The sequence below is a fragment of the Rattus norvegicus genome, chromosome 2 (genome assembly GCF_021556685.1).
Source record: "Rattus norvegicus strain SHRSP/BbbUtx chromosome 2, alternate assembly SHRSP_T2T, whole genome shotgun sequence".
NCBI classification, from domain to species: domain Eukaryota; kingdom Metazoa; phylum Chordata; class Mammalia; order Rodentia; family Muridae; genus Rattus; species Rattus norvegicus.
In genome coordinates, this window is record NC_141535.1 from 189605919 (window position 1) to 189621966 (window position 16048).

The window sequence follows — 16048 nt, forward strand, 5'->3', positions numbered from 1 at the left end:
CTCTGTGATTGGGTGGCGTGGTGGAGAGGAAGCGGGTACCTTTGCTGTCAGAACGCTGTCGCCAGTCACCCTGTCCTCTGGAGACCGGCTCGCTTCAGCCTCCGCCTTTGGCAATCAAAGTGTCAGATGTCACCCTCCCGACTTCTGCTACGGATCTGAGCTGCGGGCCGCCGCCCGAATGGGCCCGCCTGAGCGCTGTGAGAGGAGGGCGAAGCCGGGAGGGGAGGGTAGCACAGCCGGGTGCGGCGCTGGGAGGGATCTGGCTGGTTGGTCCTCCCAGGCTTTGGGATTCGCACTCCGGGCAGGTTGGGTCGCTAAGCTGTAGGGACGCAGGTCCCGGGATTTGCTGGGACACGGTGCGGCGAGCAGCCCAGAGGGTGGCAGCTCAAGTCTAGTCCAGTCGGTCCTATAAATTGGGTTCGCTGTGGTCGGAGGCTGAGCTCAGGATGCTGAGTTGTCCAGAGACCCTGCAGTCCATGGAGTGACATTGACCTGGCTTTGTGTTTCCTTTCTCAGGCCACTTGAGGGGGAAGTGACCCTGGGCTTGCCAGTCCTTAATTGTAGACTGAGTCTGAGCCGCTCTGTTAACAAGAGGAAATTAGCTTTTCTTCTATCTCAGTTCTGCCCTCTTCCATCCTTGGGCTGGTCTAGAAGTTTTAGAAACGAGCTCTGATGCCTGTAGCTATCTATATCACTATACAAAAGAGGTGATCCCTGCCGTGGCTTATTGAACAAGACCTTCGTAGCCAACCTAGAAATTAGACAGGTAGACAAGTGTAGTCTTCCTTTAAATTTTTAAGTATTATTTACCGGGTATGTTTTCTTCATGTTTTAAAACATGTTCGTCTCATCTTCTGTATTTAAGAAATTTGTTTTGAGAAAAGAATCATTTGTATTGGGTTGGATGAATTAGAAGGCAAGAAATCTAGACGAGAGATTTCTTACAAGCAGGGGAGGAGCATTTGAATAGGTGTATACGGTTCCTACCTCCTGTAGATGCTGGGCATTACCTTGTTAGAGGTGCAAAATGTGTGCTTTGGTGGAAAAATAGCTTCAAGCCTACCCAACCTTTAGTTGGCAATTGATGTTGTCATCTTTGATCATGGGATCAAAGCCAGGTTTGGTCCATGACTTTAATACCAGCACTGGAAAGCCAGCCTGGTCTAGATACAGAGTGCTAAGATAGCCGATAGCGCATCCCCGACTCCCCCACCCTCCCACCCCCTCCTTACACTCAAACAAAGTCCCTGTTCTGGAGCTCTCTGTAGACCATGTTGTCCTTGAACTCACAGAGATCCATCTCCCTCTGCCTACACAGCACAGGGATTAAAGGCATTGCCTGGCCCTCCACACTGTAATAACACACCTTAATCTCACACATTTTCTTATCCAGTACTTTAAGATACATTTTCTAGCACTTGAAGAACAACATTATTACCTTAAGTTTCAAATTTCACACTGTATGAAGACTTGCAACTGAAGCATGCTCTGGCGTGTTTAATCCGTGGGTTACACTGCTAATTCACCAGTAAAGCATATGTTTTGTATGTTTTTGAATGATGACATGCAATTTACCTGGGACCATTGATGAAGGTTAGAGGTCTTTCTTGTTGTAATGCATTTGTTACTGATATATTTGGGCACTATCGTGTTTTCATCTGAGCAGCTTTCTTTCCGTTTGCATAAAATAACTCTAGTTAAATAGCTTTAGTATGATTGGTGAATATGGTAGGTGTTTTCACCCTTATATATCCTGGGTGTTTAACTATTGAAATACAGAGCCATAAAGAATAGTAGACCTGTTATTAACCAAAAGCAACAAATACGCTGCTTTATTATTAGAGGTCAGATGCATGGTCCAACTCTATGTACTTTCCAGACTTGTCTCATCTGTATAAGCACTTGACAGTCATCTTGTCCTCTTAGGTCATTCTCACTTTCCCTTTTTAAGGCGACATCATTCATTTTGTTTGTTGAGATAAGATCTCTCTATGTAGAGAGACCTAGGCTGTCCTAGAACTACCTGTATAAGCTAGACTGGCTTCCAACACAGCACTCCACCTGCCTCAGCCTCTGCCTCTGCTCCCAGTGCTGGGATTAAAGGCTTGTGCCACCACACCCAACTTGATACCATTCTTTTTTTACCTGTTTGAAAATCAGGTTTTAAGACAGTGACTGAGACAAAGTGTTCTGTCTGATGCTGCCCAGTCTTGAATAGTAAAATCTAGTCTGTCTGGGCAGTTCAACTTTTCAAACAAATCACAGTTTAGATTTTTTTTAAAAGCTAATGAAGGCAGGATGTAGCGGGAAACAAGCTACAAAGTACTCTGAATTATAAAGAATATTTGGTAGCTTCTTTTTGTTTGGCGGTCCTTTCTCTTAAACTAACATGGAAAGAAAGTGTTTGGCTTAATGCATAGATCTGATCTAGTCTGGAATATGACAACTCTGATACGAAACTATGTCTCAGGAGCCTGTTTTACTAAACTACAGTGTCTGTTTGCAAGCTTGTTCGAAGTTTTCCAGTGAGAAGTGTTTTTGGTTTCATGTTATTCAATAGATTACTGTAGTCATCTGCCCCCCCCCTCCCATCATGCCTTGACCCCTTCTTGTTTTCAGTCCATCCCTAGATCTGGAAATCCTTTCAGATATATGCATATCTCTGCATGAATGAGTTCTCACGCACACATTCTGTGGGGTGAAACAGTGGCATTTAGGTTTCTGCCACCTTTGCGTTTGGTGCTCCACTTTCTTGTGTGCAGGGCTGGGAGGACACACAGGTGTGGCCATAAGTTTATGCTGGGAGCAGGTGGGAGGTAAATCTCATTTTAATGAGAAAAATCAGTTTCTCTGTGGAGGTAAGGGTGGAGCTGCAAAAGAATTCAACCTTAATTAACTTTTAGGGCCCTTTCTAGAAAATGTCCTTCCCTTTCCCCACAGTCAGCTGTCAGCATTAGTTAGCACTCATTTAGCACTCGTAATGACTTCTTCAGTTGCTGGAGAGAGCCAGTGAACTGTACTGACTGGAGATGATTCAGACGTCTAGGAGAGCTACTGGAATACAAGGTCATCAAAGACAAAAGTAGAATCTCAAGGAGAAAATGACCAACTGGAGTTCCTGTAGACCTTGAAATTGAAGGAAAGTTGCAAGAGGTTGAGTAAATGGAAGAGGAAGCAGAACTCTGCAACAGACACTCAAAAGCAAGGTGGAGCCTAGAGCAGTGTCTCTCTCTTACAGACTGGCACTCATGGGAGGACTGAGCTGAGCTCCTGAGCACCCATGTAAGAAGCTAGATGCTTTGGTGACCACCTGTTATCTCAGCTCTGGAAGGAGGACACAAGAGATGGAATCCTTGAGGTTTTTTTTTTTTTTTTTTTTTTGGCTGAATCACTGAGCTCCAGGCTCAGGGAGAGAGACTCTGTCTCAAACAATAAGCTGAACAAGCAACTAAAGAAGGTGGCTACTGTTGACTTCTAACCTCCATTCACACGCTTACACACACCCATGCACACAGACAGCACACACGCTCACACAAAGTGCCATGGCGAGCCAGGCCCAGGGGCACTAGCCTGGCATTCCAGCTACTCGGTGAGAAGGTGGAGGCAGGAGAATCTGGTTTCAAGGCCTACCTGAGTTAGAGTGAGTGAGGTAAGGCCAGGCAGTTTAAGATGCCCATCTCAAAATAAGAGTAAAAGGAGGGCTGGATATCATATGACAGTGTCTGCCCATCTGCCCAGCCTGAGGCCTAGGTTGAACCCCAGTATGAAAACAAAAAACAACAAACTGGGGAGAAGTTTCTATTGGTCTGAAGAAGAAGTGAGGGAGGAAAGAGTTTTCAAAAATGGGAGGACCGAGGGGGAGAAAAGAGGAGATGTTCAGGGAGAACTGAAGTTATTCTTGTAAAGGACAGATGATAAAGTGCTTGAATTAAGACCATTTGGCTGACTTACGCATGCAGCACATACCCTGAGATAAGTCAGAAGTCGGGAAAGTGTACCTAAAGATGGATTTGGAACTAGAGAGAAATTGGTGTGAGCAGCAGGAAGAGAAAGCAGAGGGAATGGCATAGGCCTCAGGACCAGCATGCCTTGGGTGTGGTCACAGGGTGCATATGTCCTTGGGCTGCTATTGCACCTCTTGAGTTTGAAACAAGAGCCCTGGTACTTACTGTATGAGAGTGTTGTAAAGATGAGAGCATATTGGTACCATGCCCTCTGTCCCCGTCACATTCACTGGGAATCCTTTAATGCCCTAAACTCTATGTAGCTCTCAGAATGTGTAAAATTCCCCTACTGTGTTGGTCTTACTGCCACTTTCTGAAGGGGACAATCTCTATTCTAATGGTCTAAATTAACCGCCCCTCCCATTTGTCATAGTACATTTATCACACTATTTCTGGGGTTTTATGTTTGTGTGGTTTTTATGGCTTTGTCTCTTCTCTAGACATTCAATAGCTAACATTCTTGAATGAATGAACGAACAAACTAACGAAGACCTGGAACATAATAGCCCAAGAAGCATTTATTTTCTCACAGATTCTGCGGTTCAGAAATTCAAACGTGACATTATTACATTGTGCCTTGGTTCTGATTCAGTGTCTCTCATGAGGCTGTAATGGGAAGAACAGCTGTAACTGAAGCAGTTTTAAGGCCAGCTAAGGCCAGAGGACCCACACTTCTACAGTGGTTTATTTCAAAGCCTGTGCATGGTGCTAGCTTTTGGCAGAGGCCCTCACTGTCCTCCGACTGGAGGCTAATGCCTTCAGAGCACAGTCACACACACACACACACACACACACACACACACAGAGAGAGAGAGAGAGAGAGAGAGAGAGAGAGAGAGAGAGAGAGAGAGAGAGAGATTGATGATTCAGTCATAGTGTCTTTTCTAACTCCCTTAGGAAGAAGTCACACCATCATTTTGTTTTGTCCTCTTGGTTACATAGGTTAGCCCTGAATATCGCAGGAGGAAACTGCACAGTGTGAATGCCAGAAGGTGAATATCATTGAAGGACATTGTAAAGCTTCTCTGTGGCAAGTGCTGGTCAGAGTCACTTAGACAGTCGTGTTGATGGAGGGTCCAGCTAATGTAGGAACGTGCACACTCACTTTGGCATAGTGAAGATTGCTTACTGTGTGATTTCCTTCCCCTAGCGGCATAGGAGCAGATGTTGGGTTATTTAGGGATTAACAGGACATGACAAGGGAAGTCATGACATTAAGATCTGTGGGACTGTAGGCAGTTCAGCCCTCAGCGTTTAGCCTGCCTGGTGATCTGAGTCTTTGCTGCACATGGAAGTATAAGTCCGCCCCAGCAGTGGTTACATGGGCTGAGGAACGCTGGAAGGGTAATTCATCGTGCCTGCTTTGGTCGCTGCTCTGCTGTGTAGTTTTGGCACAGACTATTGCATTCATCTTCATGATAAGCCTGTGAGTTAATTACCTCCGTTCTGCCTCAAGCATCACAGCTCACAGATGTTGACTCGGGGATCTGAACTTAGGTCTCAACACAGAGACTCATGACCTGCATTGTGCCACACTCCACTCTTGCACTGTGTGGACAGTCACCTGACTGGGTTCAGAGGTATGCACACAGTAGGAGAGGAACTCCCGCAGCCTTGAGATTCTTTTCTTGACCATTTAACTTTTTGTTGATTTTCAAATGTTCTAGAAGCAGGTGTTAGAGTCAGAAAGAGGATTTAGTTTAAAGAAGCAATCATTTACTTGGCTGTCAGGAATTTCTGCAGTCATTACCTTGAGTCGGTGGCATTTGTCCCATGTTCAGTTTTGCCTGGAGAAGTCAGAGTATTTGTAAGCACGTGGCATGTGTTTGCCTCTAGGTTCAAAGGCCGACTGATAGAAAAACTAATCTTAAAGAAGTATTCAGTATAAATGTTATACACTGATACAAATTATCTTAGTGTAATCTATAAGATCTTTTTTAACCACTAGCTGAATGACTGTACCTATCATCCAATAATATATGTAGAAGAATTTGCATATTCTGATAGATCTGTGCCTCTAGTTAGTATCTATGCCTTTCGCTGAGAAACATGAATAAATTAGTTTTGGAAGGGCAAGAATGTTCTCCCTAGTGTAACAACAAACTTTAGTCTCGTGTCAAAAACCTTTTTAAAATTAGTTCCCAGATCGAGTTCCTCCCCTCTTCATCTGCATACTCACTTCCTGAACTCACATGGTCTTGGTCCTTTGGGAGCATTCTGCTCTGGCTGCTCTTTCTGAAGCGCTCCATGAACACCCACCTCTGTTGCCTTCCATTACCGTCTTTGCTGAGCCTCCTTCCTGTCATACAGCCTTCTCATGTCTCAGTGTACATTTTGCTGCGGGACTCAGTCTAGTCCCTGTAGTTTTCTACACTGCTCATGCTGAGACTTCTGGCTCTATGCTGAACCTCTGCTCTGAGCTCTGGCCTCAAGCATCCAATTGTCAGTTAGACAATGAACTCATGGCTATGTAAACTCAGCACATTCGAAAGGACGTGTGGAAGGGGAACATCCCTTGCTTTTCCTTCCGCCTGCAGCTTACTCCAATACTTTTCTCTATAAATAGCATTACTAACCAACTTGGTTGCTCAAGGAAACAATCTAGGCATTGTCTCACTTGTGTGCACCTTGCCCTCTGTATTCCTGTGACAAATTCTTAGGTTCTATCTGTTATACCCCAGATCTGACATTTCTCATGGCCAACTATCTCTCCTAGGGTCTTCTTGTATCTTCTACTGCCATGCTCGCCCTTCTTGCTTTCCCTAGCCAGAGTCATCATTTCAGGCACTGTATTTGCATTCCTCATACTCAGGGCAGGAGCTAAGGATTTTAGTTCTTAGTTTTACAACGGCATCATCTGACCTTGCTGGTCACCAACCTCATTATCTAAATCATTACCTAGATGGCTTCCTATCTCCCCCTGGACTGCAGCTCACTCCTCCTGGCCCTTTGGTCCTTGCCCTAGCTGCTTCTCTCCTTTCTTGCGTTCTCAGCTTGCTCCTCACGTGTCACTTGTTCTCTGGAAAGCGCTCTCATTACGCTGTTATCGTCACCTTTCTTCTCTGCAGACACATGAGCTCCGGAAGGTAGACGTGCTGTGCTACCAGAGTCGCTAGGCCTTAGAATAGTACCTAACACACTCAGTGCTCACAAAGTTAAGGGGATGAACGAGGCTACAACTTAGGATTCAGGGGTAAGTTGAGCATCCTTTCTTCTGGCAGAGTTGTCCATGGCCTAGGGCCAACTCTTCCAACTTCTGTACAACCAGCTGTCTAGCACATGCAGTCTCATACCTTATCCTATGTATGTCAGATCCTGCCCATTGTTCCTCTGCATGTTTCCTCTTAAAAAACGATGTAACTTTATTTTTAATTAAGTGTATATGTGCATGTCTGTGTGTGGTTGGTGCATATGGATGCGGGTGCCTTCAGAGGCCAGAAGAGGGCATCATATATCCTAGAGCCAGAGTTGTAAGTGGTTGTGAGCCTCTCAACATGGGTGGTGAGAACCAAATCAGATCTTCTGCAAGAGCAGTGTATACTCATAATTGCTGGGCCATCTCTCTAGCCCTCATATGTCGCCTCTGAAATCCAAGCCTTATCTTCTTTGATTATTAGTTGAAACCTTTATTATCTCTTACTACTTAAGTGTAATGACCCCTGTCTCAGTCAGACTAACATATCCACATATCTTTTCATTTTTTTAAATTTTTTTTACTCTTTTTGAAATTTTATTTTTTATTAGATATATTTCTTTATTTACATTTCAAATGTTACTTCCTTTCCCGGTTTTCTGTCATAAGCCCCCATCCCCTCCTGCTCCCCCATACAGGTGCCCCCCCATCCACCCACCTTACCGCCCTCCCCTCTGACATTCTCCTGGCAGGACCAAGGGCTTCCCCTTCCACTGGTGCCCAAACAAGACTATTCTCTGCTACCTGTGCAGTTGGAGCCCTGGGTCAGCCCATGTATAGTCAGTCTTTGGGTAGTGGTTTAGTCCCTGGAAGCTCTGGTTGGTTGGCATTGTTGTTCTTATGGGGTTGCAAGTGCCTTCAACTCTTTCAATCCTTCCTCTAATTCCCCCCAAGGGGGTCCTGTTCTCAGTTCGGTGGTTTGCTGCTAGCATTGACCTCTGGATTTGACATGCTCTGGATGTTATCAAATGGAATTATGCAAGTTATAGATGTTATTTATCATTTGTAGCTCATAGTATAGCATCTAGAATTTTATTTATTTTCCAATAAAGGAATGCTCAAAGAGTTGAATGAGTAGGCCTTTCAGCAAAGTGGAACTGTTAGGATTTGTGATGATTCTGATCACAGAAGGATGCAGTTCCTTGAAAAGAGTTTATGCTTGCATAATTTTTAAGGAGTTTTTGTTATCTTTGTTGTAATAGGTCATCGCAAGGACTGTGGACATAGCGAACTCTTGACTCATTCTGTTCCACAGCAGAGTCTGCTGTGTTGGTGCGGTAGTTAAAGTAATACTGTGCTCAGCACTTGTGCTTTTGTTTTAAAATGACCCCTTATTCTCTTTTAAGCTAAAATCTCCAGGGATTGTTGAATTGCCGAAGAGCTTGGGCCACAAGCTGAAGTTCTCATTCCATGGATCCCTTGGGTGCACCTTCCCAGTTTGTGGATGTGGACACCCTAGTAAGCTGGGGTGACTCATATGAAGATGAAGTAAACTCCTCTGACAGCACAGCTGAGGCATTCCAGGAAGACAGCAATAGATCACCTTTTCTTTATAATCGGGACATTAATGGAAAAGTGGTTCTTTGGTAACTTTTTCATTATACCTTATTGCATGTAAATTCTCATAATTTTTCTTTAAAGCCCTTTTTATTGAATTCCTAGCATTATTGAAACATTGCTTTTACAGTAAACTTTGAGACATAACTAACATGCAGAGTAAACTGTACAGATTTAAAATGTACACCTGAATGTCGCTGCTCTCCGTGTGTGTATCCGTGAAGCCCTCTCCACAGTAAGACAGTGATAGTCCCCTCATCTTCAGGACTAATCTTGTTGGTTCCCCTGTTTGGGGCATTTTTGTATATTTGAAATTCCTACAGTACAATGTGTTGAGACTTTCGGACTAATGTTTTCAGTGTAGTACAAGGTAGTACTTTTCTTTTGATGACTTAATGTGTGCACACTAAGAGCATGCATATGTGCTCCCTGCTTCATGGGCAGTCAGGTTGTTTATATTCTTTGTTCTATTATGACTGATGCTAATTCCAAACTCTTAAATCAATTACTCTCAGCTGTGTAAGCCTTCTGCTATAATGAAGGAAATATGGCAAGGTGCAAAGTGCACCGGGACGGTTCTGCAGGTTCTGCAGTTACTGTAAAGTTCTAAAATGGCCGATTAACTCAAGTTGGACTTTTTTTTTTTTTTCTGTTTCGACTTTTCTGTTAATGTGAACTTGATATTGCAGAGATGGAAGGTTTTGGAGAAATTAGAAACTAGGCCAGTTATCGCTCTCATCTGTCTCACAGTCACTTTTTATCTGTTGGTCCATCAGGAAAGGAGATGTGGCATTACTGAACTGTACAGCCATTGTGAATACCAGTAATGAAAGCCTCACAGATAAGAATCCTGTGTCAGAGAGCATCTTCATGCTTGCAGGGCCAGATTTGAAGGAGGACTTACAGAAACTTAAAGGTGAGTGAACACTCTTATGCCTGTTATTGCTTAGGGAACACTTGGATGTCCTCCACTGTGAAGACGTGTATTGGGTGTTCATGGAAAAGACTGTGGAAAGCTGATTTTTCTGTTGTTGAAACTTTTGTAACTCCCACAGTGTATAAAATCCCTTAAGATTTTACTAGGAGGACAAGTTATCAATATGGCCAGGCTAGCTGGCATTTTCTTAGTGATTGATAGAGGAGGCCCCAGGCCATTATGGGTGGGGCTGCCTGTAGGCTGGCAAACTGAAGAGCTAGTGGGTAAGCAAAGACCATTGGGATCTGGAGGAGTACTGAGGAGGCTGAAACAGCCTTTAATCAAACTGTGTAAGATGCCATAATAATGTATAGAAATCAGAAAGGCTCTTGAAGAAAACACTAGAAGTTCTTTGTAAAGGTAACAAAGAAGCCAGTCTGGAAAAGCCCTTCTGGGGTAAGCATGCATGTGCATATTTATATGTCATAGAGTGAGACTTGAAAATAATACAGAGTGGGAAAGCAAATGGTTTTACACAAAATGTATCTCTATGAAATTTAATATTTACCTTAAAAAAAAAAGAGGATTTAACAGGCTGGGAGTTATTAGTTCTTAGCTGGGGTTTATAGTATAACTGCCCTGTACTGAACATGCGACTAGACACTGGGTCATCACTCACTGCTCAGCTTGAATCTTCTCATCTCTTAAGTCATCATGATAATGGAAGTTCCAACCTCAGCTCTTGGTGCATAGCAAAAATTTAATAAATATTTTGGATGAAAAAATCAGTATCATACAAGCCAATTGGTATAGTAGACATCAAGTTCTGTTGTAGCAAGCAGTGCCAATAAATTAAAGCACAGCTCACATATGCCATGGAGGACATGGGTACCATAGTGGGGGATGTCCAGTGGCATAGTAGGTAGGGAACATTAGGTGCTATAATGGGAGACATCAGGTGCCATAGTGGTGGTTAAGTTCTATTGCCACTAGAATGACTAGTTAGCTCCCATGTGTCCTGTTTGCAGGGCCAGTGCTGACCTGAAGAGACTGCTGAAGGTCGGCACTGTCAACTTGTCACAGTTTTGTTACCTAGTAAATGATTACAAGTTATGACTTTTCAAATTTATGATAGAAAACTATGTAGACATATCAAGTGAACTGACTGGAAATATAAGCAATAATAGACAAAAAATTGATAGATATTAAAATTGTAGCCTTGTATGAAATTTAGAATGAGACACAGGATCAGGCCAGGGAAGCCAGTTTGACGGTCTTTCTTGCATATATGAAGTATTTACCATCAGCAGAATAGCATATCTTCATTCCATTTTTTTATTCCAAAATCCTTAGGGTTAAGATGTTCTTGTTCATTATCCTTTCCACAGAGTGCCATCGGGTCCTAGTTTACTGTGGCTGTATTTCTCTCTGTTACCTCGCTTTCTCCTTCCACACCAACTGGTCTCCTCACATTAGTCTTCACAAAACCTGTTTTCCACACAGTAGCCAGTGTTTGTGAACCCCTCCTTCTTGCTCCTCAACTGCAAACCATTTAGTGATCCTTCAGAGTCCATAGCTAGTCTCCAGTGCCTGAGTGACCTCACTCCTGTCTCTCCAGTCTCATCCCACACTGACTTTTGCCTTCAGAATTCAGTACTTGAACCCAGAGGATCTCTGATCACCACTTGCTCTCTGAAGGCATCTCTGTGCTTTGCGTCTGCTGTTGCCCTTTCTCTCAGCTGTGCACTCTCAAGTCTTCCTGATGTCTGCAGTGCCCAGATTCCTTTTCCTTCAGAAAGGTCCTTTGTCCCATAGAATGTGCTCTTAGCTTGCAGAGTGATGCTTCTCAGTTGTGCCCTAATCATGTTATGATGTTATAGATGTTACAGTGAGAACGCTGCCCTGAGAAGTATGAACGTCATGTAGGCAGGAACTGCCCAGTGAGGATAACAATATTGTTGTTTAAGTAACAAGAAACAGAACTCCCAAGGGTTTTAACTGAGTTTCAAAGCTTACACTTTTCCACTGCTTTGTTGAGACCATGAGGCTATTATTGTAGTTGTAGTGCTACCTTGAGAGTGATAAACTGAGGTACATCTAAAAGAAAAAGTATTAGCATGTTAGGTGTTATAGAAGGCATAGTACTGGATAGTTCAAAGAATTAGCCTAGAAAGAATTTGGAGGGAACACTAGTTATTCCCAAACCCTTGAGAAGGAATGCTTTGACAATGATGGTAATACCTATTGTGTTTCTGGACTTCCTAATCTAGGAAATTGTGTTGCAATTTAGCTAGAAATTTTTTTTCTGAGAAATAGAGCTTACTAAAGGTGGGTCATGCAGGGTTTGTGTAGCCATTTAGCCTGTCTTCAGTGAGTACAACTTTCACTTTGAACTTGGTTATTTTCATAAAAACAAAAGTTGGGTAAGTTGTCTTAACCTGGGCTCACGAGCTGCTTGTTCCAACCCAGAGCACATATCCAGAGCTAACAAAACAGTTCAGAGCCTGCACATGCTCAGTAAGGAGATGCTGGGATCATGGGCTGTCGTTGTGTGTTCTCTGACTCGGTCCTGAAGTGTGAACTTTCAGGGGTGAGAAAGTGGGTACTACAGTTTTCGCTTGCTGTTTTCTGGTTAGCACTCTACTCCCAGCATTCAGCAGCCTCTGCCTCATTATTGCAAAGTAGTGAGTTGAAATATCTGTTGTTGAATTGTCTTTGGTAATCCACATACTCAGTGCTCGTTAACAGGACATGCAAAGGGCAGACATCACACTAGACAGAACTAAGACCAGAAATAATCTTACTACTTTTTCAAACCTTAAAACACCTCAGGATGATGTTTTAAATGTTCATAACAGCATTCGGCTTTCAGGCTTTGGATGAGAAGAGACAAATACATGACAGGTGGGATTGGAGCAGCACTTTGGGTCATGGTTTCCAGCATCCAGAGTTCTTAGGAACAATAAAGGAGAGGTGCCAGCCCAGGAACAAGATATTTGTTCCTTTTTGGTCAGGGGAACAGGGTCTCATATACCCAAGGCTAGCCCTAGACGCTAGCATTCTGCCTCTGTCTCCCAAATGCTGGTGCCAGGCTCAGCTTTTTTTCCGTTCAAAACTCTAATGTGAGAAATCTCTACAACAAAATAATTGTGTGTTTGCCTGTTACCTATTTTTAAAAAGCAAAATAATACACATATTTTGTTTCTTTTTCTTTTCTTTTCGTTTCTTTTTTTTCAGAGCTGGGGACCAAACCCAGGGCCTTGCGCTTGCTAGGCAAGCGCTCTACCACTGAGCCAAATCCCCAACCCCTATTTTGTTTCTTTTAACTAGCAATTTTTAACTTTGGAAGCAATATAAAAATAGTGTGAAAGCTACAATAACTAAAGCCATAATATTCCCACCATTCAAATATCACCACTTCGGGCTCATTCCATATGAACTATGAAGGTATATACATATTCTTAGAAAGAAAAGTAATTATATATATGCTGCTTCTAAGACGGTAGTATACATAGCATCTTCTTTAGAAGATGCGTTTGGCTGTTCGGTTTCAGACATCACATCTAGCCCTAAACTGCAGGTAGCATTTCCAGGTGACCAGACATGTCTTTTGAGGTTATTGTACCAAAGCCTCATATTCAGTCAGGAGCTCACATGGCTCTGGTTTCTGTGTCATTTGTGTCTGGTTTATTCTGCTCAGTTTCTTACAGCCCTGGGGTGTGGACTGAACTCACTCAGTTGATCTTCAGGCCATCCTGGCTCTTTTATTTGATTTCCTTATGGTGCCAGCTAGTCCGTGTCTGTCTACACTGGACTCAGTTTGCTAACATGTTTCGCAGATCTCGCTGTGCTAGTGCTTTTCCACATTAAACGATATGTGAGTCCTCACGGACCTGCTAGTGGTCTACAGTTGACACAAAGGTTGCTGCCTAGAATGGAGTTTGAGTGTTCGTCCTTTGCATCTGGAGTATTAGCTGTATGGTGTTTCCAGTTCCCTGTCACGTGTTTCACAGGTCTGTTTGGTGATTTTAGGACCAAACTGGTAATCCTGGTGTGGGTCCATGCTTCCCTTAAGATTATGAAGTTGTCTGTTTACCTGTCACTTCCTCCACGGTGTTTTCTTTCATTGCATGGGGGGAGTTAACTGGGCCTGTCTGGTTACTCAGAGTTGCAGTTTCCATTGGAAAGTTAAATCCTTACGGTGATGGTTTGAATGAGAGCAACTCCATACAGTTTTATACTTGAGGAAACTGTTCGGGAAAGGTTAAGAGATACGGCCCTGTTGTTGAAGGAGGTCTGTCACTGCAGATGGGCTCTGAGGTTTCAAGAGCCCAGGCCATTCCGAGTCAGCTCTGCCTCCTGCTTGTGGAACTGATACAGACTTTGAGGTACTGCTCCAGTGCTGCGTCTGCCTGCCTGTTGCCATGCTCCCCCTCCTGATGCTCTCTTACTCGCTGAAACTGTCAACCCCAACAAGCTCTTGCTCTGTAAGTTGCCATGGCCCTGTTGTCTTGTCACAGCAGCTTAAGTCACCTACTTCCCCACTCTTCAAAATAAAGAGTTAGTGTAGCATTCACTCAAATGGTGACAAATGATCTTTTCCTGGCCCTCTGTTATGGTTCTGTGCATACAGGGTTCTGCTGATCCATGTATATGGTTTTGTATGAAGAACCTACCTCATTCTTGTGTTCTAGGGCAAGTCCTCGCCACCATCTCAGTACCACACTTGGTTCACCTTCCTTTCCTTGCAGTGTGCTGAAATCCCATTTTCTGTTGACTTCTTACTGAGGAAATGAAACTTCCCTCTATTCCATTGAGTAGAAGTCTCTCACACATTCTTCCCCCTTCTCCACTTTCCTCAACTACCATCACACTTTACATCAAGTCAGTATTCTGTCTTTATTAGCATTGTGACTATATAAATGTCCAAGATGGTGAGCAAGTAGATTCCCATTCTCTTTGTATTTTTGCCCTCCAGGAAGTTATTAGTTGACTTGATTTTATGGAAATCATTTCCAAATGTGTCACTGGTTCATCCTCGACATTTAAACAAGTGTAAACCTCCTCTCAGTGAAAGTTGGACCCTTTAGCTTTTCTTCTGACCTGTTTTTCTGTTGGCAGGGCTCACTTGGGACTTTCAACTTCCCCTTCTCTCCTAACTGTTGTCCCTACTGTCCAGGCACTGGATTCACATCCTGCTGGGGTGTCCCTGGTCTTCTGCATTAGATGCCGAGTTTTCAACACCTCCTGCCTGCCAGTTTCTGGGTAGAAGGGCAGGGACAAACATACTAAGGCTGTTTTCATGCTAATTGGAAATTTGGTTAGAGGTAGCATTCTAGTTTGGAAATTGTTTTCTAATCGTGTGAAGGCATTGCTGTATTGTCTGTACTTTCAGACTATAATCCCCACAGCTCCTTCCTAGCCACCCAGACAGGCACACCATGGAGAACATTGTTTGAATCCCCAGCTGACCAACATCCAGGTCACTCACTCGGGGACACACACAGCAGAGACCCACCTACGGTTCTTGGTGACCTCTTCCTCATCCTATTCCCTGCCACTTGCTCAGGAATCTGAGAGCCCGGCTTCTACTAAAACCCACTTCCTTCCTCATAGACCCATAAGAAGGGACTCCCACTCTGCCGTGTGGGCACTTGCTGTGCTGTTGTCTGTCTGTTCACGGTGCTAGTAGCTCTTCTAATAAACTTCTCGCCCCAGTCCATGTCAGTGTCCCCTGTAAATGCAGCAGTCTGAGGGCTTCAGAAATGGTTCAGTGGTTAAGAGCACTTGCAGAGGGCTCTGTTTTGGTTCCAGCAGTGGCATAGTGGCTCATGACATCTGTAACTCCAGTTCCAGCAGGCCCCTCCCTCTTCTCTGGCTTCAGTGGGCCGTACATACACGTGGTCCACATGCAGGCAAAACATAGAATAAAAGCAAATAAGTAATACAATCCGAGGCCATCCAGTTAGAAAGCTGACCATGTTCCTTATTTTGAATTATTTGTGTGTTAGCAGTTTGCCTCTGGAAGCATACGATTGCATGTTTATTTCTGATGTGCTGAAATTGTGTGTGAGCGGCCTTGGCGTGATTTGTGTTTTTGTTTGCCACCCTAGTTCAGAACCCAGAAGTAGAGAACTAGATCTCCACTAATTAGAAGCCGCTTGTAGGTGCACCCTGTCAGCAGCTTGACTGCAGTCAGTAGCCAAGCACACAGACCCACAGCTGTACCAAGACTTGGGAGGATAAAAAGCCATGCACACACACGTCCTTGTTAGATAACAGTCTGAGAGAAGTCCAGCATCTCCAGAAGCAAAAGTGTTTTTAAATCAGAACAGATTGAGTCCGCAGTCTCTGCGCTTAAGTGAGACTGTGCACATG

The 16048-nt window shown here is 43.8% G+C and overlaps 1 protein-coding gene across 5 annotated transcripts in view; it reads left to right on the plus strand.

Annotated features, from left to right (window-relative positions):
* The first annotated feature begins 6 nt into the window (after window positions 1-6).
* Window positions 7-16048, plus strand: part of Gdap2 (ganglioside-induced differentiation-associated-protein 2) — a 57503-nt gene continuing 41461 nt past the window's right edge. For 2 of the 5 annotated variants that reach the window (XR_015666093.1, XM_087627712.1), the window contains exons 1-4: window positions 7-197; window positions 4947-4996; window positions 8544-8783; window positions 9531-9670. Coding sequence is in view for 3 of the 5 variants with exons in the window: in XM_087627712.1 (XP_087483838.1) it covers window positions 8608-8783; window positions 9531-9670 (316 nt within the window). In the remaining 2 variants the exon portion in view is untranslated. 5 annotated transcript variants of the gene reach the window in all.